The 27817-nt window shown below is 45.5% G+C and overlaps 1 protein-coding gene and 1 long non-coding RNA gene across 3 annotated transcripts; one reads left to right on the top strand and one right to left on the bottom strand.

Annotated features, from left to right (window-relative positions):
• Positions 1–526: 526 nt before the first annotated feature.
• On the top strand, positions 527–2539 carry LOC120816521 (uncharacterized). Its single transcript, XR_013467105.1, has 2 exons — positions 527–781; positions 1286–2539. It is a non-coding gene; the product is annotated as an uncharacterized LOC120816521 (long non-coding RNA).
• A 498-nt stretch (positions 2540–3037) lies between these two features.
• On the bottom strand, positions 3038–27746 carry LOC120816517 (semaphorin-6B). 2 transcript variants are annotated; one of them, XM_040172177.2, is made up of 17 exons: positions 27059–27746; positions 15977–16100; positions 14876–14987; positions 14420–14480; positions 14258–14320; positions 13160–13258; positions 12883–12973; positions 12508–12627; positions 11906–11994; positions 11616–11833; positions 11393–11524; positions 10944–11093; positions 10610–10786; positions 9491–9631; positions 8991–9068; positions 8033–8094; positions 3038–6933 (listed from the first exon to the last, which is right to left on the bottom strand). In XM_040172177.2, the coding sequence occupies exons 2-17, from the start codon at positions 16095–16097 to the stop codon at positions 5948–5950; spliced, it is 2700 nt and encodes an 899-aa protein (XP_040028111.2). In that variant the 5' UTR covers positions 16098–16100; positions 27059–27746; the 3' UTR covers positions 3038–5947. The 2 variants fall into 2 exon arrangements, with proteins under 2 accessions (XP_040028111.2, XP_040028112.2); XM_040172178.2 differs by having other exon boundaries at positions 27043–27648.
• Positions 27747–27817: the final 71 nt, after the last annotated feature.

The raw sequence follows: 27817 nt of genomic DNA on the forward strand, positions 1-27817 counted from the left end.
TTGAAGACCCAAACACAGTGTATGGATTAGATAGTTATGAGACTGTTTCAAACTGCACATTGTCTTGTTTCTAATGTAATGGCTCCTTATGATGAACTTGTATGGAATTGTCTTGTCTGTTCGCCAGAACCAATTGTGTAAGAGCCATTGTGTTACTCTTTTATTTTGTTAACCTCCAACCACTTTCAGGTTGTATAGCTGCCGTCGATAAGGCCTCATGGTATCGTTAGCCGGATTATTAGGAGCAGGAGGTTGTTGTTGTAAGGAGCAAACAGCTTTTTGAGGGCGTTAATGCGTACAAGAAGGTGCAGGGGTTGTTTGATGGTCTCTATGGTAACCAGTGTTCGTTCATTTAGAGTGGGAAAAGGTGGATGAAGACAAAGAACGTGACTTCCCTTTACAATCGAGCAGTTGAAGAGGGCAGAGGCTGCGCTCTTCATCAGATATTCCCTCCGCCGGTCCGGCATTCTGAGTGTGCGACCTTACTTGTCTCCTTCGGCAGCGTTGGCGTTGCAGATTCGACTTTATGCGTAATGGACGTCTAGCTTTGCAGGCCCGCTTTTTGTTTCAGTTTCACACTAACCACATGTGCACGTCTATGTGTTATAATCGGAACTGTGTCTGCGGTGAGCTGCTGCGACTGTATTTCCCCAACGTCAATCTTTACGCTGACAGCACATTCAAATGTAGCAGAGGCTCACACGAAACTGCATGTTCCAGGTGGATAGATATTGTGATGCAGTTCTCTTCGGCCAATTCAACAATGGGTACACTTAATGAGGTACGTTTTGTTCTATTGGATCATCGTGACCACCAGTTTTTGATGTTGTTTTGAACTGTTTACAATGTTTATCACTGGGGTTTTTAGCTTTCAAAATGACAAGTTGAAGAGGAAGAGCACATTTTCAGTTCTTAAAAAATCATTTTAAGTTTTTGTTTTATGAGAAACTGCTACAATAAGTCTCGCCAGAAAAGTATGACAGACAGTTCTTCCATAAAATCTGACTTTTCTTTTACAACCAAAGCAGATGCACTTTTCTAAATGAATGTTGGAAGTTTAAGACAGTTCCTCACCGCCTAAACTTTTCAGAGGAAGTGTACGTTGAAACGGTTTTGCGGTATCTTTTTAAATATAGGCCCACACGAGTATTGCTTTAAGACTTGAAATATATGAGAAGCTATCCTGTATTGAATAACCCGTAACCATGTATTTCTATGCTGTTATGGGGTTCCATTTCAGTAATAAAACGTGTTTATTTTTCCCTCCATCACACACTTCTTCTAGACATGGTGTAACTCCACCAACTTCACCAAACCTAGTTGCGAAGAGGACGTCCTTGAGGCTGTGGGTTACGGTTCAGTTTTCCTCCTGGGCTTCCTTGTCAATGCTGCTGCTCTGCGTGCCTTCATTGTCAAACGATCCTCCTGGACAGACACACACATCTACATGCTCAACCTGGTTATAGCCGACACCAGCCTCCTCCTCTTCCTTCCCTTCAGGATCTACAATGCCTTCTTCTGCATGGACCGGAATTACTTGTGCACTTTCCTCATTTTCCTACATTACACCAACATGTACGCCAGCATCTTGACAACCACGGCCATCAGCGTGCAGCGCTACCTTATTCTAAGGTTCCCTCTGCAGGCCAGGACATGGAAGAAGAAGAAAGAGACAGCTTGTGCTGTGTGTAGTCTCATTTGGGGATTCCTTGTGGTCTCGTGTGTTGTATTCCTAAAGGACAATGACCCTAAAAACCTCTGGACCTGCTTTGAAAGATGTAAAAATCACCCTCTTCATGTAGAGTTCATCTACATCATGGTATGTCTAGGCTACATCACGCCTCTGTTGATCATTGTCTTCTGTTCCAGTTCCATCATCCGCATTCTTCAGGTCCACGACAAGTCAGAGGAAATCAAAACCGTCATCCGCATAGTCACAACAAACATGATTGTTTTCATTATCTGTTATACACCGATCCATGTTGCCTTTGTCGTCAACTACTACAAATCACCAAACATCTGGCTGGTTGGTGAATCCTCACCTGAACACAAGTATTTACTTGTGTCCGAATGGATCGCTTCTACAAACTGCTGTTTTGATTCCATCAGCTATTATTTTCTATTAAAACACATTTATCTTTAAGGGTACAAGCTTTTTGTTTGAGACTGCACAATCAGCTTCAGTTTACTGAAAAGCAATATTTTGCCCTTTTTTGATAAAAAATAACCCTCGTAATGTCAGCTCGGGCTTGAGATTCAACACTTGACATTACTTTAGCAGTATATGGTATAGTTTTGACTCAGTTTAAAAAAATGTTTTAATAAAATGTCCATTATTCAACAATCCCAACTATTTTTCAACATTTATTGCGAAGAAATGCATCGGCGATGGAAAAATGCACTTTTCAGCTTGTTCCAATCGATTCCTAGTCTACAAATTGGTTAATTTCACAGTTGATTTGTTAATATAGCAAATCATTGTTAAAGTCCTGTTTACTTTATCAGTATGTACCGTGGCAAAATAAAATGTATGTAGTTCATGTGTGTTTTTTTGTGTGTTTTCGGGATATAAATACCTGTAACAAAACTCACTCAACCTTTTGCTCTCTATGTGATGTTCAATGCATCATATGCAAGCAGGCCTATTCTCACCTTTGCACCAAGACTCTCAACAAAACCAGTGTGTGACTAACGCAGCAGCACAGACAACGGCCAGTTGATGCTCGGCCGAGTGCCAGGGGCGTCCCCTCGTTCACCTCCTCATGTGGGCCGTCTGAATGAAGGCCAGCGTGCAGCTTCCTCTTGTGGCGAGAAATGTCAGTGCAAGAGAGATTTACCCGCTGACTCTCCGCTCTGTATCTTTAGCTGTTGATAACAAATATGAGTGATTTAAAGAAATATAAGCTGCACTAACAATGCAGGCATTACTTGAGACTATGAGGAATAGTATTGCATCTGTGCATGCGTGGATTTGCATGTAATTATACGCTGTTATTTCTGTGAGTGCATTTGGAACCAAGCTCGATAACATTAGCAGTCAATTATATAATGCCATTTAATAGCGGTACTCCAAAGATTGATGGTTATTATAACAGCAGTATCTTAGCAACTGCAAAAAACTCAGCAGGCATCAGTCAAATGAGAAGGCTCAATTCTGGCTGAGGTCAGGCCTGCGACTCTACTCTAATAACAGAAACAGCTGAAGTCAGCATTCAGCCAGAGTCACGTAAATACTGTACATACATCTTATTCACAGCATTGTCACCAAAAGAAAACCAAGAAATGAAACAAAACCTCACACTTCAAATACAGTCCCGTCTCAGAAGGATCCCCCCTTCTAAAACTCAAACACTAAACCTACAGGTGATTATTTACACTATTGACAAATGATTGAACAGCTCCTTTTCAATATGCAAAACCAACAGAAAGGTTTTTGTGCTTTTCCTTAATGCTGCACAGTATAATGGCTACAAACAGAAAAAGGATGAGGACATTCGTTCACGCTCAATGATTACTATTGATTAATGATTAAGTATTTTCAAGATCCTCCAGTGTGGCAGTTGACAGACAGACAATCACTAGAATACAGAACACGCCAAAAAAAGCCCAGGATCAGGACAGATATGATACAAAATGAGAAACTCAAGGTCCCCTCAAACCATTTGAGTACATTTGAAGGTTTGGTTAAGAACTACTTATAAATAATTATTATTACTTATCGGAATAAAATGTCACGGCATCAGTGAAGGCAATACAGTATAATCATTAAGGGCCCGACAAAGAGTCTGCATTCATTGTTAGATATTTACAATGCACAAGTGTGACATGAAAGTAGCTCATAAACAGACCCTCAAACACCTCCGGTAGCATTCAGCGTCAGTAGCATCCAGGCAGACAGGGGGAGCTGGAAGAAACTATTTAAACAGTTCGAGTCGACATCGAAATAAAAAAATAATGTATAACATTCAGCATGTAAAGGTCAAAGGCATATGTATCACAAGTATACTGCAATAAGTGAGTTCTCCGGGACCTCAGTACACAAGGTGCACTGCTGACTGAAATGGTCTTCATGGCACTTAAAAAAACGCTTTTCTCTTTTTTGTTTTTTTGCTTTAGTATCAGGCATCAGTAAATCATTCACGGTGTTTGGCACGCAGATGTAAAAAAAAATCAATTATGTTTTTGATTTCCATTTCAAAGTGGGTCGATATGGACGTTTTATATTTTCAGACTTACATAGCTATATTGACATGATACATGTTTATCTGTGTTTGAAACCGAATGCCTGATATCTGTTTTTTTTTAAGTCACTGTATATCTTACATTATGAGTTTTATCTAAATTAAATTTTACTATGTACACACAAACCATATTGTATTGCTGCTCACCAGCACAAAGCTGATGAGTGACTGGGACTGAGCGTGAAAACCAGGTCTGTCATTTTTCTAACAAACCCACAATTTTCCATTTGTTTTACAAAGTTAATTGCTTTTTGCTTCTGCATGTATCTTGTTTCCTTTTTATGACCTCCATCTCCTCACTATCACACTCAAACCATGTTGTGTTGATCTGAACGTCGACCATTTCGGGGCACTGGGCACTTTGACGGGCTGAATATATTGGCCCATTTGCCTGCTGGGAACATTTCCATTCCCCCTATTGGCTTTGAGTGAGGCCAAAGGTTTCAATCATCCCTGCTGTAACTGTCACTTTGTTCCCTCTCACGTCTGTGGGACCGTGACCCTCTGGGGGCTTCGCAGAAAATGTTGCCCAATAAAACCAGACTGTGTTCTCTAATTCAGCATTAATGAATGTGTGTGTGTGTTGACTGAGAAGGACAAGGTGTCCGTATATTACAGTACATTTACTTCAGACCCTCTAAAAACGCTCTCTTTCTTCCTCTGCAGCACGAGTCAGTCCAGTGTTGGCGTGCGATCTCCCCAGACGTCCTCGTGGGAATAATTGGTCATTTAAGAGCACGTGGCGCAAAAGGAAGCAGCTCGATGGAGGGCTGAGATGCCGTCATCACAGAGAGCATGCGGTCGGCAGAAACACTGCTGACTATTCAGTCCTGCACTGTGCTCTCCGAAGACGTGAGTTATGGTCCCACATCCCCCCCCCGTGAAACAGGTTAGGGGCATTTGGCACATGAGTTCTGCTTCTCGTACATGTTGAATACTAAATACCCTCGGTCGCCTGCGTCTACTGTATGTGTGAGGCCAAGAGGACACAGAGAGAGAGGGGGAAAAAAAAGCGGCGAGAGGAGGTTATGTGTTTCGCCGTCATCCATCAAACTTGTCAGTTTCTTTGTCTGATGAGTCACCTCACCCAGTTTTACAGTTTGGGCTCAAGTACCCGGCTGGCAATCAGACCAACAGGTAACAGGGCGGCGAGCAGACGGGTGGCGGCGGTCCTACCAATGTTCTACACGAGGGAGAAGGAATCACGCTTGTGTAGCAGTATCTTCCTGGCTCTGCAGCCCCAGTTAATCTGCACAGAAAAGGCCGCCTCTAAGTCCAACTTGGTCTCCGTTGTCTCTGCCCCCCCCACAACCCCTTCTGCTGTTTTTCTTTCGTTCTTTCCTCCACATGCACTCTCGTTCCTCATCCTGCTGCCGCTGACTAGCAGGAGAGAGAGAGAGAGAGAGAGAGAGAGAGAGAGAGAGAGAGAGAGAGAGGCAACTCTGCAATGCAGAGACGGCAACAACCTCCTCTGACCAATTAGTGAGTGGCAGACCCCGCAGCCAGTCACAGGCTCCTCACGGGGTACAAGCGGGGCCTGAAAGACTGACACAGGAGCTCAGTGGGGCTGAGTCACAAATAAAGATGTGTGTGTGTGTGTGGGGGAGGGTGGGGGATGGAGTGAAGGGAGGGTGGACCGGACAGGATGAGAAAAGAAGAGAGATCCAGACATGGAAACGCTCCCGTCCTCTTCATCTCCTCAGCGGTCACTGGCCAGTCTGAGTCCTATCACCGCAGTTCTTCTTACTCATCAGCTGGCTGAGATCCACCAGCTCGCCCAGCTCCCCTCGCTCCAGGGCTCCTCTCAGCAGAGCCCTGCTCAGCCCGGGGGCGTGTTGCTGGGACATGTAAGCCTGGCCGCTGGGGGCGGGCATGGAGGGCGGAGGCAGGGGGACGGGTACCATGCCGTGGCTGCTTAGGATGTATCCCTCCGGGGCGGGCCAGCGCAACGGCAGCGGCTCGCCATACTCCACAGGGGCGCTGGGTGCTGAAACCACCCTCCGGCGCTCGGGCGAGTCCTGGGGGGTCATGGGGTACACGTATTCTCCAGCAGACTTCCGGAGAGGGGCTTTGGGCGTCCCCTTGACCCCCTTTTCCAGCTTGCTCAGGCAGACGTAGTGCTGGCGCGGCGTGTCGTTTCCACGGCTCTCTCCGCCGTGTCTCCCGCCTCCGCCCTGCTGGAAGAGTCTGGTGGTCAGGTAGACGGTGGGGGGGATGCGGCAGGGAGAGCCCAGACCAACAGAGCCTCCACCTAGGTACGTCTGGCTGGTGTCCCACCCTCCAGAGTTGGAGTCAGACAGTCGCAGGCCTCTGCGTTTCTGCTGGGGCGTGTGCTCCGGCGTTGGCAGGAAACCCGGGTCGAGCTCTCCCGACTTCACCCAGCCGTTGGGCATGACAAACAGGGTTTCCCCGCCCTGAGTGCAGGGGCGGTCCCCGCCTCCCTGCCGGGTCACGCTGAGCACGGAGCCTCCCATCCCACCGCCGTTAGCCAGCAGGCCTCTTTCGCGCCGCTGGATGGAGGACTGGGCGGCGTTGCCGTGGCGACGGTTGGTTGGTTTGTGGGCCATGATCCAGCAGACGGCGAGGCCGGAGAGCACCGCACCAATGGTGAACGCAGACACCGCAGACGCCACCAGCAGGTTGAGGGAGACCAAGCTCTCCGGTTCAATGAGCAAACTCTGCTGCAGAATTCCTAAAGATTAAAACACACAATTACGTTATTTAGTAGAACTGTGGATTCGATGTCCGTCCACGTGGTGCAGGTTTAAATGATCATTACTGCAGAGCTATTCTGCTTCTCCCCCCTCACCCGATATGAGGACAAAGCCATCAATAACCGCGATAACAATCACGATTGGTGACCATGGGATTCAGCATTATACAGTGGTTGTCTTTTAAAAGGAGCTTTGCCCCAGTCTGGCCTTGGGGCTTCACAGGCTCCTGCACTTGCCACAGCAGCTGACGCTCCTTTTCTCCTCTCTCCTCTCCACCTCACTCTTTTCCAGGCTGCGTGCGGCCTGGTCAGTGACTCTCTCCTCCCAGCGTACCATTACCTCAGTGTTTCCACCCGGCTCTAATCGCTCCCATCTGCAGACACAGCAGCAGCAGCAGCAGCACATGCCTGTCGCCTGGCTCGGCCTCCGCTGCACGTTCAACCTCTCGGATTAGAGTCTGTCAGGTCTGCAGCCCGGCATCACTGACTTCTACTGCTATCAGGTTCAAATGGAGAAGCCCTTATCTCAGTTCAAAACAGTTTGATGAGGGCTTGGAATGTGCTGCAAAGAGGTCCCCTCTGGCACCGCAGTGACATATGAGCCTGGCCACAGAGGTGACATTGGTGTTTTATGCTAAGCTTTTACCAGCTTGCTCACCGGTTACCCTCGCTCATTCTTCTCTCAGATGCTCACCTTTGAGAACAAAGCCTGCCGATTGTCGCCCAGCAGCTACAACTCTCACATCCTCTTAGTTCAACTGTGTCCTACTGGGAGCGTTTTCACCTCTAGGCAGTGAGGTTGAAACCAAGTTCCTCTCCCATCTGATTCAAATTAAAAAAAGACGCCAAAACCTTTGCTTGCTAATAAAATGGTTGAGGGATCTTGGTTGGCTGGGGAGGAAGTTCCAATTAAAATGTGCTCAATTACAGATATTGTCAAAAAATATTCTCTCACGTGGAAGTACAGTATTAGATGTTTTGTTTCACAGAACAAAAGGTGCAACGATAAGCAGGCAGGTGTAATGGGGAATATTTCCACTAGGCGGCGGAAACAGGCAGAAATAGTATTGCAACGCACCATCACAGTCTCCCAGATGGGAGGTGGTGTTTCCATATTCCACATCTTGTTGAAAAGGCAGCCTGCAACACACAAAGATCAGCACATCCGGGACTTCAATACTCTTTGTATACCAACATCATCCAGTAGGAAACATGTTATTATACTGAAATGAATTAAATATGTACTGCATGTCATCTTTCATGGTTGAATGTCTATCGTTTAACAGACAAGAAATAAATGTAATTGAAAATAACTATTTACTTTCTGTATGAACATTTGCATGAAAACTGTAAATTAATAGAGCCATTTGTTAATAGTCATCAATCTAACTGATATTGCACATATTGATGTGTCATCTAGTGTAATGGGATACATTATTGATTTTGTCCTTATGCTCGCCATCATCCCTCAGGGAGGTCAGAGGTCAGGGTCAACAACAGAGACTACGGATTGCGATGCTGCCCATGATGTTTGACTTGACACCAATAATACTTCATACTGTTTATAGGAATATTAATATCCTTTATAAGGATAATGATAGTAATACTTTTCAAACAAATGTGTTTATAAAGGTAGTATGTACTGTAAATAATGCTGAATAAAATATTATACACCCACACATTATTACTGGTTTACACATTAAAATAAATACAATATTAAAATGATATGCATGTTTTTTATTATCTCTACTGTTTGTTTTTCCATTTTTTTCTTATTTCTTGTACCATTATCTTCTCTTCCATTTGCTCCGAGTTGGATTTAAATTACTGATCAACAATGTTTGTTGTGTGCGGAATGTATGTTATTTCTGTTTCTTTGGTTATTATGGTCATTATGTCCATTCTTGCCAGATAGAAGAATGTTGCACATTACTCAATTAAACTCCACATACATAACGTGTCCTGAATCTGCAGGCAGCAAAGAAACTGTTCACATTGGTGAGAGTGTATTGCGTGAGTGCGTGGGTTGTTCTCACCGTGTGCCTGGTCTCAGGAAGGAGCAGGTGCTGCCTCTGGTCCAGCCACAGTACGGGTCCCTGGAGGCCAGACAACTCCTACACACCAAGAAAGATTGATTACTGACCTGATTTTCAGAAGTGGCCATTTTTTTTACCACTTTTTCACAGTGTTGAGTTCTACTTCAAAAGATCTTCCCCGTATGTGCAGTACCAACCAAATGGCCTTTTGGTATTAATATCAAGTAATCTATTTTATTACAACATAACATCAAGACAATGTTGAAGCCTCTTCTGTCACGTTAAATGTCCCATTATGAAACGTTAAATTTATATCCCCGGGACCAAATTCCCCCTAAATAAACCAGTGGTTTAGTGGCTGTGGTTTGACAAACACACATTACATCCATCCACATATAATTTATAGTGGCAACTGCGCTAATAGTGAGAGCCAAACCATCAAACTAAAGTTAGCCAGTGAGTTGCTTGCTACCAAAAACCGGTGACAGTGTTTCCCTTACTTCATGCAGCGCGAGTGCAGGTGGCACCGAGACGTGGGCACTCGGACCAGGCAGGAGGGGAAGGCCAGCAGCAGAGTGTGACTGGACCGGTCCAGTGACAGGGACAAGAGCTGACGGGCCTGAGGAGAGTCCTCACCACACCTGCAGACAGCAAGACACAGAAGGTCAAGGACCCAGCAGCGGAAGCACAATGTACACCGTCTGGCCTCAAGTCATGTTGTGACAGGGTCACAGGTCACCTGTTGCTACCTCAAGCCAGACGCACTCGCAAACTCACCCTTATGCAGAGAGTCACAACATCGGCACTATTTTAGGGAGACGTTATTTTGAACTCATGAAGGAATGAATCTCTTTTGGGTGAGTGGATGACGACAGGTCCTACAGTTAAAACGGTTTTCTGCTGCTACAAAAGGTTGGAAAACCTCAAAAACAACAATGAAAAGAGCTGAAACGTTTAGTTGATGAATTAATAAATTAGTTGACATACATGGATGTTTTTGATCAATACTCAAGCTCAAACTGCACATATTCACTGTTTTCTAGCCTCTCAAATGCTTTTCTTTAAATCTCTTGGTTTCGGATTGTTGTTTGAATACAACACACCATTTGAACAATAACCCTTGACCTTATCATGGACACTTTTTTGTATATTTGACATTTAGTGTTTAATTAACGGAATGGACGATTGTCAAATGAATCAACAACATGGGTTGTAGGTTTCAACCAGGCGGCGACCTCTTCATCTGAAAAAGGAAGCCGATTCTATCCTTAGTAACCATTCTTATTCTATAGAGCATGAAATTTAAAATAACATTTAATTAAGCGATGCTCTCATTTTAAGAACCTTTGATAATAAAGCAGGTACGCTTTAGGACGTGGCTAACTTGTGGGTGACTGGCTCGCTACCATAATCTTGTCATTTTTGTCTTCAACGTTAACCTAAAACGTTGCCTAAAAATGTTGTATTCAGCGTGTCAGTGTTTGTTTGTACTTATATTTGTATGACCTCCAAGATGCTGTTGTAATTGCAGACAGCTCTTGCGTGACCTGCTACTGCTGCCCACAAGTTCTCAGGTAGAAACGGACAGCGTGACACGGGGTCAAACCTGCAACACTCACTTCTCTGGGTTAAATCCTTCCACCTCCTCCAGAAACACGCTGCTGTGGGAGAACGAATCCCCGCTGGAGATCATCAGAAACTTCAGGATGGATCCTCGGGTGGAGCCCAAGAACAAGACGGTACGGTTCTTATGGGGTCCAGCTTCGGTGTCCACCACCATGGCCGTCAGCTGGTACCTGGACAACACCAATGGTGAAACCATACTCAATCAATGAAAAAAACTAAACAATTGATATGATTCCTAAAAGCTATGGTGCCTATTTACACTTTTATTTTTTCACACTGTAAAAGTTACGCATGGGCGCTATCAAGCAACTGAGTCAGTGTGCGTACCGCCCCATGGTCTTGACCACCCACGGTCTGTGCCCCAGCAGCGGGACGGTGTCGTCCATCAGTGGGTGGGTCTTCACAAAGTTCAGCACCTCATCTGGCAGCGTGTTGGAGGAGCTGAATCTGGATCCCTGCACTGCACATCCTCCTGGTCTGCAGGAGAGAGAAAGAGACACAACAGTTAAGAGTCAAAGAAAAAACAGACAAATGGAGGAGAGAGAGAGAGAGAGAGAGAGAGAGGAGAAAAGAGCCAGAGGATTTATTTTTGTGGTTGCTGGAGGCTGTATCAGAATATTTGCTGAATAGTAGTGAAGTCGCTGTGTGATTGACAGTTGGAGCATACAGCAGGCGAGCAGACGTAGGCTGCGTATGCAGACAGATGCTCAGCAAAGCAGCACTGCAGCATTTGGCAGAAATGCAGAGCGGCTCACATGCACTTTGCATAGCAATACCTCGGTTTAGGCACAGCCTCGTCCGGCACAGGTGTCCAAATAGACTCGGGGGATTTCTGCTCTTTAAACCGGCCCTCAAAGACGTGAGCGAGCTGCTGCATGTCGAACACGCACACCGCAGAGCCGGGGATGCTGTCAACGGGGAACAAAAGACGCCGTGAGACAATGACGGGGAGAACAGCGTTGGCGGTCGCCTGTGAGAACATTGCTTGTATATCTGTACCTGTTGGGCGGAGTGGAAAAGAGGCCCAGGATGACGTCTCGCCCGTGCATGTGGATGATGTTGCTTGTTGCGTGCAAGAGGTTGAAGTAAAAGTGCGAATCTCCCGGCACGGAGCAGTTGAGCCGCGCCTTCAGAAATGTGGTCCACTGCTTCTCGAGGACGCGCTGAGAGCCTCCCAGGTCTGCTTTACACACACGAGCTACACGGGACACCATCACCTGGAACAAAACAAGCGCAGCTTAATACAATGGAGGCAACGGAATAGGACGAGAGGAAGAGAAAGAAAGCACCTTCTCCAGATGATGAAACTCCATGGCCATCTCTCTGAAGAAGAAATAAATATGTGGCCCCCACTCCATGGAGCTCACAAAGTAGGGCTCTGAAACGTAAAATGAGTGGGCCGCAGTTAGACAAACACACACAAACGCAGTGCCGGGGGGCCGAGCGCAACGCTCCGCAGTCCGTGACATGGAGCTGTAATAACAGTCGGGTCTACATGGGCCGCTGTCGTCCACGGGCCTCAATCATCAAATATTCATGTCCCGTTCAATTTACCATCTCGGACAAGAGGATGCACATTATTCATCGTGTATTCATCCTGCACAGTTCAAGCTTTGACCTGCTGTGGATTGTTTATTTCTCCTTTGAAAACAAGCTGTTCTTAAAACTCTGAGTCAAACTAACCGAAACACATCACCGTCTTTCACTTAAAATAAACTACCGTGACTGATTTCATCGACTGTAGCTTATTGTGTACAGCCGGAAACCAATTTCAATTCCCAGTAAACTATTGTTTTTAATGGCGATGGTTTAGGACACTTGTTCGTTGACCATCAATCAAAGGTGTCCGACGCAGGAGAGTCGTTGAAATACGGCGGTTTCAAAAAAGTACCTCTGAACCATTTGGAGTCATGTTTGACGGTGCGGAGGGCGGGGCTGTCGCCGAGGCTGCGATAGATCACCGCGTCGATGGCCAGGAAGTCTGTCACGGTACCAGTGAAGAGACTCCCGTCTGAGAGGGAGAGAGAAGAAGACAGAGAGGAACGGAGGAGATTAAGGAGAAGAAAGGGACGATATGGATTGGAGAGATAGCACAAGGTCAGGAAGATTAAAACTAAACAAGCAATACAGCCAGAGGTCTGACTATAAATCATTTGGAAAGGGAAAACACAAGAGCGCAGCCGTTTAAATGTCTGCAGCCCAAAACGGAGTCTGACGTCTGCTAAAAACTCGTGCATTGCGTCAGCGCGCAGACTGAAGGTAGTACCTGCAAACAGAGCCACGTTGGCATGTCGTGGGTCATACGGGCACCGTGCCATCCCACTCACAGGCTCCCCCACCATTTCTAGAGTGTCTTTCTGCAAAAATGAAAGATTCAAGAAATTCAAATGAAAGAAAAAAAACATATTGTGAGAAGGTGTGTCCAGACTTTTGACTGGTACTATATATATATATATATATATATATATATATATATATATTGAGCTAAGCAACTGGCGAGCACACAGAGGGAGTGGCCGGCTGACAGAGAGACGGATACTAACAGTGTAGTTGGCACACAGCGGGTTGAAGGCGTTTGTTCCACATACAAACAGGCCGCCGTGCTGGCTGAGCAAAACCTTGATGAAATTACGGCACTCTTCCTACAGAGGAAAACACAAAGGGAATGATTAAAGAGGGGAGTATAATGACACGGGGTAACAGTTTCTCAAGTATCGCCGCCTTCGCTAATGTTAACAGTGTCACCTGTAAACGCGGATCCATTATCTGCCGTGAAAAAGGTTTATTTTTGGACTGCAACGGCTTTATTATGTCTACTCTATTAGATGATTTACAGCCGCATCATCTACCCTGAGCCTTATCATTTTCTTTGTGTGAGTTAGTGGGCTTTAGTTTCAGGCCTCTATTTTTTGTCTTCCACTTATGCTCTCGCCATCTCTCCACCTTGGGCGAGTCTCTCTCCTCCGGTGTTTTATCACAGCTTGTTTTGCTCAAACAATTTTTTTTTCTTTCATCCGTGTTCTCTGAAGCAACAAATCTGTTCCTTTGGTGGTCTCTCTGGCTCTTCCTTACCACTTATTCTCCTTTTGTTTCTTCCCCACTTATCCACCACCTACACATCTCATCCCTTCCTCTTCCTCAACCGATTTCAATTTCTGTGTCCTCCTTGAGGCTGTGTCACTCTGTCTATAATGTTTCCTCTTGCCTCTTTCTCGTTTTCCATGAGATCCGCCGCCCCAGATTGGATTTTGCTGATGGCAACATGCATACAAGCAAGTTGCTATTCCAAATCTCAAATCTTTCTCTTTTGTGGATTGATTACATACATTTAATATCTAAGAATATTGTCAACTATCACTTAAAACATGCACAAAATTGCACAAAAAGTCTTCACCAAAAGCTGTAGATGAGATATTTAACGACAATACAGGTGTGCAAGACGATTGCCTCCAAGTTTCATGGATGTCTCTCCGTCGGCGAAACGTTTCACTGAGCTAATGTGATTTTGTGTAAATTCCCAGGTGCATCTGAAGGAAATAAGGTTCCTATGACAGCTGGAGTGCCTTTCCATGCGTGTGATAGCATCGGTGCTGTTGTGCATGTATGAGTGGATCTCAGAGTGCTGTGTACAAGCAAAGTACCTCATGTTTGCCCTTCATCCGGCACACTCGAATGTCATTCTTATTGGATTCCCACGTTCGTTTCTGCCAAAGGAGCAGACGACAGCGTGAATGGGTTTGTTATGTGTGTTTGTGTACATCATCAGCTGTGGTTTTCAGCGTGGGAAAGGAGAGGAGACGTACCTTGCTGTAGAACATCTCATCCCCTGCCATGTTGTCCAACTCCACTCTGTACAAGTCATCTCTACAAAACACAAAACAAATCAGTGCCAATGTGATAATACAGGACATTTGATATATAATATAAACAATGCTTAAGGAAAAGCCAATTCTTCAGTATCATTTAGTGAGGACCAATTTCAACCATGTCTTTATTTGTTTAATTCTTTAATTCTTTTCAGAATCACTATTTTTCAAACCAATATTTGCAACCACAGTTCACTATTTTCCATTTATCATGTGGAGAATGAGAGTGATGTTAATGATAGTTTTCAATGACAATCATCAACAGGATTTATTGCATTAACGAACTGATCTGCAGAGTGACAGCAGATGGAGGCCGAGGCATCAAATGAAGAGCAAAAGGATGTGAATGCGAACACGTCAGTAACACAGGAGGAGGTGGTTGCCGTTGGTTACCTGGCACCAATGTAGAGAGTGCGGTTGACTTGGAGGACCGTCTGGATGTGCAGATCCTGTCTCTGAGCTGAACGGTGAGCTCTGCCCAAGAACACTGGATACCTCCGAACAACTGACATGAACACACACACGCACACACACACACACACACACACACACACACACACACACACACACACACACACACACACACACACACACACACACACACACACACACACACACACACAGTTGAATAGAGTAAAATGCTTCAATGATTATGAACAACGTGCATTACAAAGTGCTAAAGGAACCCAGCGAGTCAATCTATATTTACCCTAAAATCTTCTCTAACCACTTACATCACTTAATAGTTTCTTTGTTCTTTCTTTATACCGGGCAAACAAAGGTAACAGGAATAGATGATTGTTGCAGCATAAGTACATTGAAACACTTCTATCCTTTTAGTGTGTTTCATTTTGTTTGACAAAACTGTGAGCATCCAATACTGTATAATTTTAATAAAATACAAAAATGACCTCCGCCCTCCATTTCAGATAAGTGGGAGAGTGGCGATGAGGTTGGGAGAGAGTGCCTGCATCAGAGTATGAGAAGGTTTTAAAGAGGAGGACAACGGTCTCCATAGGGAGCCCTCATCATCAGGAGACAGATTGGGGGAACGTCTCATTGTCCTTGACTGCAGGGGAGGGAGAGAGGAGAACGGAGCAATCCATCTCCACCTGTCTCCACCCCTTCTCTCTTCCCTCAGCCTTCTATCCTGTCATCTGTATCACCCCATCCAATCATATTGTCTCACTCTTTTTCATCTTCCTGGGCCTCTCAAAATCCATGACAATCATTTCTCTGGCTCTCTTTGTGTTACAGTCTTTGTGTATTTCTTTCTCTCTCATATTCTTCTACTATTCGCCTACCGTTCAGTCATTGCGGTAAAGACTGAGTTCTCTTTATCTCTCTGTATGCCCGGGTAGCTGGAAAGTCACTTTACACACACAAGCGCTGACCCTTGACCTGCAATTTCGCCCTCCACCGTGAAACCATTCATCATCAAAGCTGCACGTACAGTCACAGCGGCACACAGGGCGGAGCAGGGAGGAAACGTACCCTCTACGGGGACGTAGCTGAGGGGACTGGGCTCCTCTGGGAATGAGCCATCCGCCAGTTGAAGCAGCAGGAGGAGAAATGTGAGGGGTGGAGCCATGGTCGCCATGGCAGCAACGCACATATGCTGAGGAGAGAGGGGAGAGAAAAATATAATTACTGCATCCGCTACATGTGCCTCTGTGAGTGCATGAGAGTACTATTGACATTATGATGTAATCAACAGGTATATCGGTGTGTGGGGGCGTGGGGAGGGGGGAGGGGGGGTATGTGCAAGAAGAAGGGTTAAAAGTGCATCAGGAACTATTGCCCAACAACCCGGCTTCAGCAGGGAGCTGTTGTGACTCTATTGTCTGCTCCCTGATGAAATAGGGCTCAATTGTCAGAACTGTCACTCCATTGTTGAGCAGTTTGAATCGAACGGGATCGTCACAGTCATATAACACAAGGGGAGACAAAACAGTCACAGCATTACAAAGACACTTTGGGTATCCCCCAAAGTGTCTGGGGGGGTTCTGTTTGTCTATTCTAGCTACGGACATATGGAGGATATTTTACTGGTAATTTGCAACAGAAAAGAAATAGCTGGTCCTTAGAGGGAGAAGAAAGAAAAGGGGTGTGGAGGTGACTTGGGAAAGCTGGATATGGTCTTTCAAAAGGTCAAAAGTCAAGAGTGCTCTCAAATACAAGAAGGAGGAAAACACTTTAAAAAAGTTAATAGGCCACAAAAGGTCACACTGTGCTACAAAACTAGTCTCCAGCCATGCTAGCTGTTCAATGACCCGGAACTGCTCAACAGGAACTCCCACTAGCGGCCCGCTGCTCCTGATGCTAGGACATTACACTAACATGCTGAGCAGGTTCATGTTCAGCCATGTTCGCCATTGAGCGAGCTAACATCAGCTAATTAGCATTCAATACTGTTGCAGGTATTTGCTCATGAAGCAAAGCGCTGGAAAAACATAAATGTTGATGTTATGGTTGGTGAAACAAATCTGTAGAATCCCTCTAAGAACTATGAACATCTCTAGAAAACGTAATGGTAATCCAGCCGATGTTGGCACATACAGTTGAGACAACGGCGGTGGACTGAAAAAGGACTAAACTGACCACAGAGCCCCGTGGACGGGTCAAACTGTTCAATACAAGACCCCGTGCAGTACGTCAGCACCTCATTCACCTATAAAACCAAAACAGAGGAATAACACTGTTGCAAATGAGTTACAGCCAGACATAAATTGCAGCTGCCACACCATAAAACATACACAGATCTAGAAGCTTTTCTATAAATTTACTACACAGTCTTTGGTGTGAGAGTACTTTGAAAAATGAGAAGCGATAAAAAGAGAAGGAAAGAAAAGACAAGACAAATGAGGAGAAGAGAAGCATAGAAGTGCAGGTTTCGTCTCGGGGTTCTTAAGAGTACCGCTAAAATCACGGACAATGTTTAATGAAAACCCGAATGAAAAGACATGTTTGCGATTCAAGAAAAGCATGTGAGCAATATGAATGTCATCAGCAAAGCAACCGGAATACGGCGTTCTATGTTTCCCCCAATCACAGCTTCTTTCCTTTCATCCTCCATCCCTCTCCCCAGTCACCCACCTCCTCCCTTCATTTCTCTTCCTTTATAACTCTCGGCTTGTCTGTTCCAGAAAGAAAAAAAAGACAGAACACCAGGTAGAGAGGAAGGTGATGGGCTAGTTGCTAAGGTGATGACAACTGCTATTCCAAGCTCACAGATGCACAAATGAAACAGGAACATACTGAAATAAGTGCCTGTGTTGCCTGCACTCTGAGTATGCACGGGTTTGAGTGACCACGGGGGTTTGACGACATCGTTGGGGCGGCGTGGCTCTGCAGACTGTACTCTTGGGGCCACTTCAAATGAAAATTCTAGCCCACAGATTGCAGGTTTGCAGCCCTCTCCTCAGCTGAGAGGTGGGGGGGGGGGGGGGGGGTTGCCTTGTTTCATCTTAATCTCCATTGGGATTCCCTCAACTAGAACTGATTGAGTCAGGTGAAGGGGGGGGGGGGGTCATCCCCATTTCATTATGGCCATTTCATGATCCAAATGTGATGCTTAAACCTAGAATTAAATTATGTCATCTTGTAGGGAGGAAACGGATGAACGCAATTAAATGAGGCGCGTGTTGGAGTCAGTGTTTGCCTCATGGCCCGCTGGCTTTTCTCAGAGGCCCAACGCCGTCAAATCTGAACACACGCAGAGGTATTCATACTTTCATATTCAGCAGGATTTACTTTTTCATCATTCAACATCGTTATCTCCATCCGTCACGTAATAAGTGTCCGTAAATGAGTTCTTTGGGAAAAAAAGATGCTCCTGATATAATGCAGTTTGACCCCAAATTAAAAATACATTATTTTCCTCTTACCTGTAATGTTGTCAATCAGACTATATTATTTTGGTCTGTCTATTATCTTCGGGAAACCAAGTTATGATTTCTGATTTTTTTTAGTACCACAACCCATAGCTCCATATAGTTAAATTATATTTGAGGAAATGCAGACATCTCAAATATCTCAAACTCACACAAGAACAATAGAGGTTTAGAAACAGCCAAAAAGAAGCAACTAACCCAATTAACCCAATTAAGTCCCCTAAATTTCCTTCACTTCACAATAATACAGATGATAGCATCTGTGATGCGACGTCAATGCAGATTGCAGAAATTAAATGCAAATTTTTATTGTGAAATTTTGCAGAACTGTAAAAAAATCTAAACAAAGAAGGTTCTCAGCTGCACCCCTGTAACACAAGATTACATTCAAATACAAGTAAACTGTGTCCCATCAACAATGAGCGCTCTTCTCTTTCCATTTCTATGCAAATATTTCCCTTTTGTTACAATTTACAAAATGCAAAAAAAGAAGAAGAAAACTTAAACAAATCACATAACATTGCTGAGTTAGCCACCCCTCTTTCCTTCCTCAGTTCGTTCGTTTCTCTCTCACACACATACACGCTTGCAAACAGCCTTCACGTGCTACATACCAAGCGCCTGCCGCGTTTATCTGTGTATTGATTAAGCCTATCGATCTATATATATGAAACCATCAGATCCGGGCCAAGGCCAACATATTAGAACTCCGCTGTTGGACGGTGCCGTGATGAAGGCAGTATTTGTAATCCGCTGAGCTATAAAAAGAGGTTCGGGCTGCGCTTTGACGCATGATTATAAAGAGTTCTCAATTTTTCGCTGCTGCACAGAGAGAGAGAGAGAGAACAGACCAGATGTGGTTTAGGTAAAGGACTTTAAAAGAAAAAGAGAGACACCGCCTGCGACGGAAGACGCACTGCTGGTGACAGAATGAGTATCATGAAATCAAGGATGGAGAGACAAGCGTGCGTAGAGAAGAAAGGGTGTCATGAATATGTGTCAGATCTTGTTGGTGTGATAGGATTAAATGCCGGGACACTGACACGGTTATCATGGGATGCAAGTAATGATGGCGACAGCTGCACTGTGTAATCAGGCAATGACCCATTAGCAAATCACCTGCTAACACTCACATCATTAACCAATCGGCAGGTCATGGGAAGAGGCATAATCACCTGCTTGGGCCTGTTATCAGTTTGTCCATATGTTTCGTCTTCATCATCTGGGACCAAGCTCTTTTTAATAAACAATTTTTCTCCAATCTTGTTCACCTGCTACAACTGATCCCACCGGAATAATACGGATTAAGCGGAATGCCGGGAAATTCTGTACAGTATCAAAAAACTATGTGAAGTAATTACATATATTATTTACCCATGACTCGATCCCAAAATGCTTCAGTGACCATTTGTGCATATTGGACATTCTCACGTTTGCACAAGGCATCTCAACTATTAAAGCTAAAGAGCAAATCAATACGCTCTCATCTTGCTTAACAGAGCGCATGTAGAAAGCAACATCCCTGTCAGCACTGAGCAGCATTTAGTGACCACGAGGAACCACAGAGACATTGATACGAAAGCCCTCAGCCATCCATATGAAGGCACGGACGCACAGCGAAAGCCAAGCACAACGGCGCTGTTGTTGGAATGCTAGTCGAGACCTGCTGCAACCCACTAAAGTACATCAATAAATTAATCATTTGATATGTGTGTGTGTGTGAGAAAAATTTGACTACTTCGCTGGTCACTAAACTGTTTTCTACTGCGTTAAATCTGTTGTTGTCATCGGGTTAACAGGAAAGAAAGCTCTCTCTCTCTCTCTCTCTCTGCTGCAGCCACTCCACTCTGTGCCTTTGTTACCGTAGCAACCAATAGCAAAGCTAGGCAGAGATGTTCTATTGCAGTAGATGTAAAAGCAGGGAGGGCGGGCTCGCCCTTTGAACACATACGTGCGTACATTTGTGTGAGAATGTCACGCTGTCACACTGAGGCGTACGCGTGAGCTTTTTACCCAAATCCCAGATACACATTCACACGAGTGTGCACGAACACATACGTGGACACAGATGTCGGAGGATGGGGGTCCCCCCTTTCTCAGCAAGGAGGGGGATGGGGGAGCGGCGAGCATTTTGTCACCACATTATCCACACTGTGGCGAGACAGCACATCTCATTTTCAATCAATATGTCAGCAATGGAATATATTTATTGAAAGCCTAACAATGCATTTATTACGCGTTAGCTGAGAAGGGATATTTATGGCAGGGCTCATTTTTGGGGGGAGGTTTCGCCTTCAACGATGTAATATCCCAGCTGAATCTTTATACGATAGCTGGGTTAACATTGTTTGTGTTTATGTAAAACAGTTCAGACTAATTTAAAGGATCATGTGGTGAAACTGATGAAAGTCTATGAAGATAAAATTAATGCGCTTTGTCAAAACAAGCAGACTTCCTTTCATTGGTTGCAATGACCGGTTCATTTGCAATATAGATGCATCAAGAAATGTAAAAGTAAACTGCAAAACAAGATATGATGTATCAACATGAAGACTCGGCCTTTACATCTTCTTTATGTGACAAACTTGCTCCTTGAAAACGGTATGCAGGTTAAAGCCTAGAATAAAAGAAAAATGGCCCGAGGGTTGGAAAACAGACACAGGCTAAACTGGGAGAAGTGGGTCACCTTCACACTTCAAGATTCCACCCTACCAGCACTACAGCTTCATTACCGAAATGACTTAAAACAGGTTTCCACCGCAACACACCCCTTAGGGTGCGATCGTGGCCTGTCCATCAACAACCCAGCTGCACTATGTTCACTTAACAGATGTTTTGGAGACCAACCTCGTGGTTCTCAGACAAACCACATGCATGTTTTGGAGCTTGGAATACGGAATGCTCTAATTCACCACGAAGACACAAAGTTCAAATAGGGATAAGAAAATACAAGCTGTAAATTGTCTCACCAGCGAGGAGGGTTTGGGAGCCAGTATTAAATGCAGAAATGTTGAAACTTTCTCATTGGTGTCAGCATTCAGCTGAGAAGCCATTGAAGAATGTGACAACCAGTATTAGAAGAATCCAGAGGTATTACAGGTCAAATCTTAAGATCTGTGTACACTTGGTCCACTGGTATTTAGTAATAACAGTGGTGGTAACTTATCGTTAAACGTCTGTGTTGGAGAGTGGTGAACATAATCCGCAAAAAAACGTTACTTTCATTTCCCTTTGTCAAAGTACTTTTTAAATATCACAAGCTCAGTTGATAAATGTCGGTGGGGTAACTGGGAGGTAGTTCAGAACGGTTGCCGTGGGGATAATTATTAGTGATATTAAAAATCTCCCATATCAGGTGGCGATACAGGTAGAACCAAAAGCGAATAGAAAGAAATACATCAATATATATTCAGATAGCCAGATCTGTTCACCTGCACTCATTTATAAACACAGCGAAGAACAAACATGATGCACACACACACCCACACACGCACACGCAATCATGCTCTCTTCAGCAGAAGAGTCAAGTCTTTATCTTATCGAGGTGGAGGCAATATTCCCTCAAGTGGCTGGCTGTCTCCTCCGAGCAGCTCCAATCAGAGTTAAGGGAATCTGCCTTTTGCTGTTAAATATCCTAAAATACTATTCAATCTACAGGGTCATTTATATGCTAATGAAAAGGTTACCTCTGTGTAGGGCTTTGACGCAGCTGCAAGCTTATGTGTGAGTATATGAAAGAGGGTTAAAAGAGAGAAGAGTGGTGAGAGCGAATGAGGGAAAAGCGGGAGATACAACGAGAAGATGGAAGCGCGGGCAGAGAAGGGAAATGAAAGAGGAAAGGAGAGAAGATACAGATACAGAGAAGGAGGGAGATATCCCCCTGGGTGAGTGCCATAGGTAATTAAAATAGGGTGGACAGAGCTGGAGCATAGCCAGAAAGAGCTCCATCTCCCCTCAGACTTCTTCCCCAATCAGGCCTTCTGCCTGAAGCCAAATCGCTGCTTGTGACGGGGACGCAGAGAGCTTATGCTTAATGGACACGCACAAACACAAACGCACTGCTCAGAAATGCAAGTGAAAAGCAATCCAACACTCGCGCAGATGACAAATAATGTGATGGTGCTGCACTGGGGCACAAATGCACATGAAAACAACACACACCTACACACACACACACACACACACACACATTGATGGTGCTGTACGAAGCTGCAGCAAGGGCAAACGTTACTAACCAGAGTTTGACTGCAGTAAGCACATATACATTCACTGCACAGCTCTGAGCTAGAGGCGAGCACATGAGTATGCGGTGCACGCACTCTGACACACACCACGAGCTGAACGAGCTGAACGCACACACACGCGTGCGTACGACGGCGATAAAGATGCGGTTTAAATTACACCCAGGGAAGAAGGCTTTTGATCTGTGAATTTGACTCGCCGTTATTCTGTTTTGTCACACAGCGTCGGGGCTGCACCGAGTACTGTAGAAGGTACAGTCCATGACGTCTGTCTCCAGTTAGCAGGTTTCCATTTGCTTAAGCGTCTTCTGGTAACCTCGTCGAATATTTAAAACGTGCCAGAGATCAAAATCAACCTCAATAGATTTTACATTTTGCCTTTCGCTGTTTTAACGACCACTCCCCAACATCTCCCGGCTGGTCAAAGACTATGCTAAGTAGTCTCATCGTGGATGCATCACCATTACAGGTCCCCGTACCCTGTAAGTGGCTTCTCTCATGCTGGCGTAGGAGGACGTCCCAGCTAAAAGGTCGCTCATACACTTAGCCAACCAGTTTCTCTTTGTCTGCTGTGATCACCAGTGAGGGCAAATATATATATGAGCTCTTTGGGCAGAAGCCTGCTAAGAGGATGATAGCTCACAATAGGCGATCTACACACAACAGTCCTGTAGATTGACGCCTGCATGCTCATATATTTCAGCATAGACAGCAGAGATGACGCCTCCCCTGTGAGCTCTCTCGCCTTCTCGCAGGTATGATTGTGTTTCGGCTACACTTTGTTCCTCTCCACTCAGTTGTGACGGGGCCCCCAGATGAAAAGCTATAATTAAAAGAGAAAAGTTGTGAGGAAGGGATGGGTGTGGGAGAGGACGAAGGAGGCAGAAAGATTAAACACAAACAACAAAGCTTCATCGGGCAACAAAACCATCTCGCATTGCTGCAGAACAAAGGACTCGGACGTGCCTTTTATCTCCGTACAGAAAAGGTTTTCCAAATCCCTGTAGCTAAGATGCCATAACTAAAACATGCCGTTGGCTCAGGTGCTGCCTGAATTTATTGGACGACAAAAGTAGCAAAATATCACCGGACAGCCTAAACACACGAGAAATATGAATACCTGCATTCATTTTGTGCAAAGAATTAACAAGTCAAGGACCTCAGCGGATGCATTTGAAAAACGGTTTCCTTCCTTATTTGCTTAATTTGTCTGTGCTTTCCGACGTGCTTGGGTTCCCTTAGTAAAAAGCAGGAAGTGGTCATTTCTAGACTCATTTTTTTTATTTAAATGAGAACCAAGAAGGTAGGGGATTAAATTACCTTTATCTTTCAGTGTTGAAACAGCTGTGATATCACTCACAACCAATTTGCCCGGCAGTTAAACGGAAGGACCAGCTGCATGCATCACATTCATTCGAAACACAAACAAACTCATACTTCTTGTGACCCTCACACAACAAATATGCTTGTAAAACGCGTAGCTATGCGCACCCTGGACCGCCATCCAGGCCGCGGATGCCACATCGTCTGCCCGACCCCGATGGCGACGACGAGGATGAGGGAGCGCCAGCGGCGTTGTTAACACGATGCGGCTGACAGGAGAATACACTGCAAAATGACCACAAATGTTTGCCCGTTATGGGACACACAATGTGCACAGGGAAGCATAAGAGAGGCTGCTCCTCGGGGGAGGAATAAGAAGGAGACGGAGAGTTATAAAGCCGAAGATTGACGGCCAATGAAAGTGCATGAAGCTTCTTAAATTGAGCAACAACTGGAAGGAATTATTAAACACTACATGCGGGCCGACGCGGCAACCAAATCCACATGTAGCAGCCACCTGAACACCATACATCTGGCAGTGTTCAATTCACGGTACCACGGACAATTCACACCCCCGTTTGCTAAAGCTCCTCAGCTTATGTGGTGCCTGTTATCTTGATCCTTTCCTTTTCGAACATCTGGAGGGAGTTGTTCCAAAGGCCTCTCCCATCAACGCAGAATGTTTTGCATACGGGAGTTTATTTTAAATATACCGGTCTGAGGATAAAAACTACTTTCTGATAAGTAAAGCAAATGTGCCTGCATGGCACCCAAACCCCTGACCTTCTTGATGGTGCACAGTGAAGCACTGCGGTCCACACTCTACAGGAAGAAGGTGGCCCAGCAGATGCCTGCCCAGTAGGTCTCTCCCATCTCACTGCGTTGAGGTCCGCAGACTTCAAGACGCTTTTCAAGTGTTGATTTTGTATTAAAGAATCCCACCAAATCCTAAACGCTGCAATCTGCGCGAAACCAGAACTTCAAAAGATGCCTGTTGCCGCCTGCTATTGAGGAAAATCAGCATTCCTTCAAATCCCCGGACACTTTTCACAACTTTTCTTTATTTTATGATCAGATTAGTGACTAATCCTGCCTATTTTCAGAGCTTCAGGTTTGAAAGTGACTTTAAGACAATCTAAACACTATTGCAGCGTACATCCACATTTCCTCAGATATCAGCAGAGCACTGAGTGGGAGGCATCTCCAGACTGTGTGAAAACACAGGAATTTATACGCTAAAGCGAGACGCAGTGGTCTACAAAAACATTGCTGGGTGGCACACGTTTGTCAAAAAGCAAAAAAATCCGTCACATTGTGTGACATATAAGGAGCAATAGAAAACTACAGGCTTAGCGGCGGCTTAGAGCCCCACCGCGTTTCGCTCAGTCAATGTAACTCTCTGTGTACAAGAGGTAAAGAACGAAAATCTGTCGCCAATTGCTCGGCGTATTCTCTTGGCGATGCCGAGGGAGAAGCTGTTGGGTAACATCTCTTTCCCTCCTAAAGGTTCAGTCCGTTTCGTCTCCCTCTGTTTACTGCACACAAAGAAACACACGCACACACAGACAGACACGCACACCAACGATCTCAGACTGTTATTCTACACATTTCTTGAAACATGCTCCCTAGGAACCTCAACATACTAATCTGCTGGCGACTTAATCCCTTTGTGGGAAGCCTGCGCTGCAATCCAATCTAATTTTTACTGCGCTCGAGACGCCATGTTTGCGGCTTAGCATGTGTGATTAAATAGGGTCCTATGTGATCAATAGAGCTCATTAAATGTCCCTGTGGGCATTTGTCTCACTCTATGGCTCTCTTAGATTGCTTTTACCTGCGGCCTGCTCTGCCTTGTTGCTTCAAGTGGCTCCCAACTTTATTTGCGGCATAATTAATTTTCTAATTAAATTACCCGAGCCTGGCCTTTGCAAGCCATTACCCCTAAATGCAGATTGAACTCTCCCCTTGGTTCCCTTTGGTGTAAGTTGTGGGTGTTTTTTTTTGGTGTTAGAGGGCTTGGGGGATTGCTTCCAAAGGGAGGCTGGGAGAAACAGTGGCTGCACCTGTTGTTCCCTGCGGTGGCTGTGTGGCGGGGTGAGCACCTGCTCACGCGGCTGCTGTGTAGCTGTCTGTGTGGGCAGGCCGGGATAACAGGGAGGCCATTCACACCCGCTCAGACTGCTGTCTGCAGCCCCTCTCCCTCAACGCCTGTTCGCGCTGCGCTTTCTGCTCAATCATTCCCCTTTCTGTCCCTTGTTGTTGTAGATTGCCATCTACCACACTTCACCCTTTGTATCTTCGATCTCGCCGCCTGTGTTTCCGTCTCTGTTTCTTCTCCCACCGTCCCTCTCCACTCACACAGAAGCACAAACATAAACAGCAGCAGCTGGGAGCTGGTACAGTCGTTCTGTGGCGGTGCGTATTGCGTCTGGTGTGAAGGATGCCGTTGTAAACAGTGAATTGCATGTAACTTAATCAGTTCAGCAGGAGCTCAGATGGCAGTGAGTTAGCATGTAACTTGTGCCAGGGTGGTTATGGACAATTTGGGTAATGTGTTATCGTAAGTGTGCTAGACGTATCGTGGAAAAGGGACGTTTATACACCTTTTAGAGTATTCAGCTCTCTTTGTGTCAGTCTGAAGTGGCATAAAATTGTTTCAGACATATTTTGGGGGGAAATTCCACGGACTAGTATCCGAGCCAGATCATAGTTCCTGATCTAAATAAGAATATCAGGCTTTGTTCTCGAATGCAGTGTTGTAAATGTGCAAGTAGCCCGAGCTGTTTTTTGCTGAGGCATCACTTCAAGCCTAAGATCCTACGCAACACGTGACAGAACAATGAAATGCAGGCATCTATGCATATCATGTGCATATATATGCATATAATAAGCAAATAAAACGAGCAGACACAAAGAGCCATTCATGTCCAAACAAGCGGTGCAAGACACGCAGGCTAGAACCCCGAGGAAAAGCCTAATAATGCAGCATCACATTTAAGTGGCAGTAGCCCAATAAAATTGCTCATACGTTATATACCTGTCCCCCCCCCCCCTCCCCCCCACACACACACCCAACTCGCCCGTATCCCTCTCTCAATCTCACCGTTTGGCACACTCACCGCACCAGATGGCCAGGTAGGGGGGAGTGGGGGGAGAGTAGGGGGGGGGGGGGGGGGGTCAGGTGCCAATCGCCAAAAACTCGCCCTCTCCGGTCGCTCTTCTTCCTCCTCTCCGGAGAAAAGGCTGACGGACACCGCGGGGGTCTCGGTATCCAAAGCGCCCCCCGAAATATCTCCAGCTCCTTCGCCGCAGCTCACCTGTCTCTTCCCTCTACGGCTCCTGCGCGCCGCCGTAGCATCGCCGTTTACCGAGCGCGCACAAAACGCCCAAATCCACTACACGCAAAAAAGCGTGTTTTTTCTTCTTCTTTTTTTCACCCCTGAGAAAGAAAAAAAAAAAAGTCCGTGGTCTTAAAACGTGATGCGCGAACCTGTGCGAGGCTTTTTCTTTTTTATGGTGATCCAGAAATTGTTTTCCTCCCCGTTATCTTTGTTCAGACCCCCGTTAAAATCCCAAATGCTGCAATTGCGGACTGCATTATGTCCACTAGCAGGAAGGGGGGGGGGGGGGGGGGGGGCGGTGGTCTGGTCAAGGTAAGGCTTTGAAATCAGTAGTCAGCTAAATGTAATCCCCTGTTTGAATTTACAGTGGCGAGGTGAAACGTCCAACGCGGAGCAGTCACAGTGACAGCAGGGGCCCATAATTCACCCCCCCCGAAGTGAGTCCTGCAGTGGATCAATGATGAATGGGGGAGCGGGGTCTCTCTCTCTCTCCCCCCCCTCCCCCTCCTCCTCAACACACACACACACACACACACA

Source organism: Gasterosteus aculeatus, chromosome 3 (assembly GCF_964276395.1).
Source record: "Gasterosteus aculeatus chromosome 3, fGasAcu3.hap1.1, whole genome shotgun sequence".
Taxonomy (NCBI): Eukaryota; Metazoa; Chordata; class Actinopteri; order Perciformes; family Gasterosteidae; genus Gasterosteus; species Gasterosteus aculeatus.

What these genes read in the sequence shown, in the direction of transcription:
- LOC120816517 (XM_040172177.2), bottom strand. Translation starts at nt 16,097, where the DNA reads ATGTGCGTTGCTGCCATGGCGACCATGGCTCCACCCCTCACATTTCTC. An exon ending in TGACTCCAAATGGTTCAGAG is followed by an intron (nt 11,995 to 12,507) that starts GTACTTTTTTGA and finishes TTTACGTTTCAG; the next exon opens with AGCCCTACTTTGTGAGCTCC. An exon ending in GAGGCTGTGCCTAAACCGAG is followed by an intron (nt 11,094 to 11,392) that starts GTATTGCTATGC and finishes TCTCTCCTGCAG; the next exon opens with ACCAGGAGGATGTGCAGTGC.